The sequence below is a fragment of the Oncorhynchus kisutch genome, linkage group LG3, assembly GCF_002021735.2.
Source record: "Oncorhynchus kisutch isolate 150728-3 linkage group LG3, Okis_V2, whole genome shotgun sequence".
Classification (NCBI taxonomy): Eukaryota; Metazoa; Chordata; class Actinopteri; order Salmoniformes; family Salmonidae; genus Oncorhynchus; species Oncorhynchus kisutch.
The window spans coordinates 56744923-56751562 of NC_034176.2; the positions used below are offsets into that span (position 1 = coordinate 56744923).

At 41.4% G+C, this 6640-nt stretch overlaps 1 protein-coding gene across 1 annotated transcript; it reads left to right on the top strand.

The window, feature by feature from the left end:
- Nucleotides 1–436: 436 nt before the first annotated feature.
- fgf19 (fibroblast growth factor 19) lies at nucleotides 437–2749 on the top strand. The gene is made up of 3 exons (XM_020477611.2): nucleotides 437–717; nucleotides 1529–1632; nucleotides 2076–2749. The coding sequence occupies exons 1-3, from the start codon at nucleotides 507–509 to the stop codon at nucleotides 2394–2396; spliced, it is 636 nt and encodes a 211-aa protein (XP_020333200.1). The 5' UTR covers nucleotides 437–506; the 3' UTR covers nucleotides 2397–2749.
- Nucleotides 2750–6640: the final 3891 nt, after the last annotated feature.

Below are 6640 nucleotides of genomic sequence, written 5' to 3' on the forward strand. Positions count from 1 at the left end.
ATTGAGCAATAGCAAACCGGATTTAATTAGTATAGCCTATTTTAAAAAGGTTGTTGTTATATTATAACGACGAGTGGATGGCTATACATTAATCCTGTAATTCACTTTAACTTCTCAAGACCTTATGAATTACACAGTGCTATAAATCAAATGGAATCTGCATATTTAAACAAGACATATCATTATAATCAATTAATTATAATACTATATGATCATCAATGTTTTGACTTTGATAACTAAAGGGCTAACTGTTCTTATAAATCCTTGGTCGTGGCGTGGGCCACCAGTCACCTATGATTTTGTTGGATGTCGAGAGAGTGTGTTATGTTGTTCCCAGAATTGGCTTTGGGAAAAGGGTTATCGATCGTACTGATAAGCAGCACATTTAAAAAGGCTGGGACATTGTCTTACTAGAAAATAACGACAGATACAAAGAAGGGAGACGGTCTGGGATAACAGACAGAGAAAAGCATCAGAAAAGAGAATTTGATATAGTCAAGAGCAAAATGACACTTGCAGTTACTGCAGTATGCATGGTCAGCGCGTTTTTTGCTGTTGGCGTTGTTTGTCTGCCACTGTCAGACTCGGGGCCTCATATAGCCAACGGATGGGGACAGACGGTCCGGCTCAGACATCTGTATGCGGCCAAACACGGATTGCATTTGCTAATCAACGAGAATGGCAAGGTGCACGGATCTCCTGAGCAGAGCTCTTACAGTAAGTAGGCTACCACTATGAATAGAGCAGCGGTGAAAAAGTAGCATTTTGTTGAGACAAGGAGACCCTATTAACTTTGCCATCTTTGAATATCACTGGCAAGGTCATTCACAATATTTATTGGAGACTGCATAACCAACTCATATTCTGGATAGGTTGTTTTGATGAAAGAGGTGTTGAGTTTTTGGTTGAGGATTGTATTGGCATCCTTTGAGAAAGTAATTTGAAAACGTGTGAGTATGAATTTGAAATTTGCGGATTTTAAAATGGTAACTCTATTAGGTTGTTCATAATATTTACATACATCAGAGATGTGACTAATAGTCAATAAAAATGCATTTAGAAATTGTGTAAACCTGTCTAAACTCCAAAGAGTAATATCCACTTTTAACTGCGCTTACTGCAGCAAATAAAAAGGCAATTTTGAAAGCATGGTTTGATCAGGAGGCTCACTTGAACACTCTTTGGATCTACAACTTGTTATCTCCTGGAGGGATCCACCGCTAGAATCAACAGAGCTAAAGCCACCACAATATCCACCTGGTTCTCAGCCATCTCCTTCATAACATCCAAAATAAGGAGAGGAGTCAGCTCATGTCCAAATACTGAACTTTTCCCATTTCATCCCAAATTTGAGATATTATTCAGATTAGGCACAATATAAACCCGTGTTTTATGTTTTGTCTTATCACGTGTAGTTGTTGTCTATTGGTATGACTTGATGTATTTCTGTTACTGTTTTATTATTATTTGGAAATATTTTTATACTTAAAAAAAAAAGTCAACTGAATGACCTGTTGTGTTGATACAGGTTTGGTGGAAATCCGACCTGTAGACACGGGCTGTGTCGCAATCAAAGGAGTAGCAGCCTCGCAGTATCTCTGCATGGAAGGGAATGGACGACTGTACGCATCGGTAAGTCACATTTGACTTTTGATTGTAACATTTATTTCACGTTCACATTGATTGAACCATTTCAGATGCAGCTCCGATTTGTGAATAACTGCAATTCATAGTTTGGAGATGCATATAATGTTACATTACATTTCCACACCAGATTTAAAATACATTTGTCAAATACTGAGAAATATATAGGTTTACTATAGGTTATATGTCACTGCAGCAACCTTTGTCCACTGTTAGGGTTTAGTTAAAACCTCATTGGAAAGGAACAGGAATAACAGCCTTGGCCTCTAGTGACTCTGTGTACCCTATGCAAATAGCTCTTGAAGAACTCCTGGCAGGAGTCAGGAGTCAGGAGTCAGGATGACACACTTTGATGAAGAGGATCTGACAAATAGCCTATGTGTGTCACTCCATATTCACTAAACCTTATTTTCTCCCTCCTCTTCCCAAAGAAAACCTATATGAAAGATGACTGCTCCTTCAAGGAAAACATCCTCCCGGACGGCTACAATATTTATGTCTCTGACAAGCATGGGACCCTGGTGAGCCTGGGTGGCAGCAGGCAGAGGCTCCAGGGGCGAGACAGAGGCATTCCTGCACTGTCCCAGTTTCTACCAAGGATGAGCACCCTGCCCCTGGATATAACAACAGATTTGGGGTTGTCAACCCACCCCGAGCAAGGCCCTCAGTCAGGCCAGGACATAGACACTATGGATGCCTTTGGGAAACTTTCCCAGATCTCAATCCAAAGCCCCAGTTTCAATAAGAGATGAGCAACTGATGGTGCAATCTATACTAAGAAGCTTCTACATCTACAAGGTGTCTCCAATCTCATAATTCGTTTTTTGGCACATGACATTATACACCACTCCAAACAGGCCCAAGAAGAACCGGATGGAAATCAATTGTAGTATTTATTTCATTATATTTTTTTTCAACTTTACTTTTAGCCATATTATTATACTTGATCCATGTATTTTGAAAAACAAATATGGGGCTCTGTATGCACTTTGTCTACATTTTTGTAGATGCAGTCGAAGTCGGAAGTTTACATACACTTATGTTGGAGTCATTAAAACTCGTTTTTCAACCACTCCACAAATTTCTTGTTAACAAACTATAGTTTTGGCAAGTCAGTTAGGACATTTACTTTGTGCATGACACAAGTCATTTTTCCAACAATTGTTTACAGAAAGATTATTTCACTGTATCACAATTAGTGGGTCAGAAGTTTACATAAACTAAGTTGACTGTCTTTAAAAAGTTTGGAAAATTCCAGAAAATTATGTCATGGCTTTAGAAGCTTCTGATAGGCTAATTTACATAATTTCAGCCAATTGGAGGTGTATCGGTGGATGTATTTCAATGCCTACCTTCAAACTCGGTGCCTCTTTGCTTGACATCATGGGAAAATCAAAAGAAATCAGCCAAGACCTCAGAAAAAAAATTGTAGACCTCCAAAAGTCTGGTTCATCGTTGGGAGATATTTCCAAACACCTTAAGGTACCACGTTCATTTGTACAAACAATAGTATGCAAGTATAAACACCATGGGACCACGTAGCCGTCACACTGCTCAGGAAGGAGACGTGTTCTATCTCCTAGAGATGAACGTACTTTGGTGCGAAAAGTGCAAATCAATCCCAGAACAACAGCAAAGGACCTTGTGAAGATGCTGGAGGAAACAGGTACAAAAGTATCTATATCTACAGTAAATGACATAACCTGAATGGCCGCTCAGCAAGGAAGAAGCCACTTCTCCAAAACTGCCATAGAAAAAGCCAGACTACGGTTTGCAACTGCACATGGGGACAAAGATCGTACTTTTTGGAGATATGTCCTCTGGTCTGATGAAACAAAAATAGAACTGTTTGGCCATAATGACTATAGTTATGTTTGGAGGAAAAAGGGGGAAGTTTGCAAGCCGTCGAACAAAGTTGTGGCAACATGGCTAAAGGACAACAAAGTCAATGTATTGGAGTGGCCATGACAAAGCCCTGACCTCAATCCTATAGAACATTTGTGGGCAGAACTGAAAAAGCGCGTAGGAGCAAGGAGGCCTACAAACCTGATTCAGTTACACCAGCTCTGTCAGGAGGAATGGGCCAAAATTTACCCAACTTATTGTGGGAAGCTTGTGGAAGGCTACCCAAAACGTTTGACCCAAGTTAAACAATTTAAAGGCAATGCTACCAAATACTAATTGAGTGTATGTAAACTTCTGACCCACTGGGAATGTGATGAAAGAAATAGAAGCTGAAATTAGTCATTCTCTCTACTATTATTCTGACATTTTACATTTTAAAAATAAAGTGGTGATCCTAACTGACCTAAGACAGGGAATTTTTACTAGGATTAAAGGAATTTAAATGTATTTGGCTGAGTTCTATGTAAACTTTCGACTTCAACTGTATTTGTAAATACTTATGTATTTGTACAGCTTTTTTTAAATAATTAGGCCTTAATTTGAACTCATATGTGTTTGCATTTAAATTTTCAAATTTACTAAAGACACCATGTGAAATAATTTGTCCAAATGTGTAATTGTTGTCACCTCATTGTTGGCACCCCGTGTTATTGGAATGCATTTTGATCATTCAATCAGTCATCAGATCTAGAAAGCCATATTGATGATTAGTTTCTCACAGCAGTTTTTGGTTTAACAAGACTAACCAATGCAAAAAAAGGTGTTTATTATTGGCACACAGTGTAGTCAATTCTAGCACATTGAACATTTTCGAAGTCGCACAATTCTTTATCAGTTTTGGAACTCTAACAAACATCATTATCATCCATTCCTCTCGCATGCTCTTGAGTTTGTCCAGAGTAGCTTTGATGATTCAGTGTATGGGCTTATTGTACACTGAAACGACTATCATTCATACAACAGTATCACAGATGTAATCTGTGATAGAATTTTATTATGATTATTTCCAATGACTTGTCACAGGGGGTTGTTTGTGCATTTTACATTTGAGTAATTTATCAGACACTCTTTTCCAGAGCGACTTACAGTTAGTGCATTCATCTTAAGATAGATAGGTGGGACAACCACATATCACAGGCATAGTAAGTACATTTTTCCTCTTTACAATAGCTATCAGCAAAGTCAAACATTGGTTTCCTTACCCTGTAAATCAAATAAAAACAGCATTTTATTTGTCACATGCGCTGAATACAACAAGTCTATTTTAATTTTATTGAACCTTTATTTAACTAGGCAAGTCAGATAAAGAACACATTCTTAGTTACAATGACGGCCTACCCCGGCCAAACCCTAACCCAGACGACGCTGGGCCAATTGTGCGCCGCCCTATGGGACTCCCAATCACGGCCTGTTGTGATACAGCCTGGAATCGAACCAAGGAGTGTAGGGACGCCTCTAGCACTGAGATGCAGTGCCTTAGACCGCTGCCCCACTCGGTAGACCTTACCTTGAAATCCGGGTGGCCATTTGATTAATTGTTCAGCAGTTTTATGGCTTGGGGGTAAAAGCTGTTAAGGAGCCTCTTGGACCTAGACTTGACGCTCCAGTACCGCTCTGCCGTGCAGTAGCAGGGAGAACAGTTTATGACTTGGGTAACTGGAGTCTTTGACCATTTTTGGGACCTTCCTCTGACACCGCCTCGTCGAGGTCCTGGATAGCAGGAAGCTTGGCCCCAGTGATGTACTGGGCCGTATGCACAGCCCTGTGTAGCGCCTTATGGTCAGATGCCGAGCAATTGCCGTACCAGGTGGTGATGTAACCGGTCAGGGGGAATGGACCATGATAGTTTGTTGATGATGTGGACACCAAGGAACTTGAAGCTCTCGATCCGCTCCACTACAGCCCCATCGATGTGAATGGGGGCGTGTTCGGCCCTCCTTGTCCTGTAGTCCACAATCAGTTCCTTGTCTTGATCACGTTGAGGGAGAGGTTGTTGTCCTGGCACCACACGGCCAGGTCTCTGACCTCTTCCCTCTAGGCGGTCTCGTTGTTGTTGGTGATCTGGCCTACCAGTGTTGTATCATCGGCAAACTTAATGATGGTGTTGGAGTTGTGCCTGGCCGTGCAGTCATGAGTAAACAGGGTGTACAGGAGGGGACTGATCACTCATCCTTGAGGGGCTCCTGTGTTGAGGCTTAGCATGGCAGATGTTGTTGCCTACCCTTACCACCTGGGGGCGGCCTGTCAGGAAGTCCTACGGTTTCCAGGATGATGTTGTTAATGTGAGCCATGAACGGCCTTTCAAAGCACTTCATGGCTACCAACATGAGTGTTACGGGGCGGTAGTCATTTAGGCAGGTTACCTTGGTGTTCTTGGGCACAGGGACTATGCTGGGTCTGCTTGAAGCATGTAGGTATTACAGACTCAGTCAGGGAGAGGTTGAAAATGTTAGTGAAGACACTTGCCAGTTGGTCCGCACATGCTCTGAGTACACGTCCTGGTAATCCATCTGGCCTTGGAGCCTTGTGAATGTTGACCTGTTTAAAGGTCTTGCTCACATCAGCAACGGACAGCGTGATCACACAGTCGTCTGGAACAGCTGGTGCTCTCATGCATGCTTCAGTGTTGCTTGCCTTGAAGCGAACATAAAAGGCATTTAGCCCGTCTGGTAGGCTAGTGTCACTGGGCAGCTCGTGGCTGGGTTTCCCTTTGTAGCTCGTAATAGTTTTCAAGCCCTGCCACAGCCAAGAAACCATAAGTGGCAGAATGGATTGCTCGGGTTGGGGTGTAGGTTTTGCGCATAACCTGAAGGTAGGGTTGGGGCAGTAGCCTACTAAAGATATAACACATTAAATATACTGCCATAGGCAAAGTACTAGGCCAGTATGATAAATGATAGGCCTACCCATGCATGGACAGAAATTCAGCGAATGCTAATCCTGTTATTTTTTAAACAATGTTTTGTCATTCATATAAACAATTTTTTTTGTTTGTTTTCTGTATTTTCAAGCAGCTTCCATCTCCTGGTAGGCCTTTTTAGTGTAAAGAAAATGCGTACTTTCCTTGCACTCAGTGGTGGAAAAAGTACTA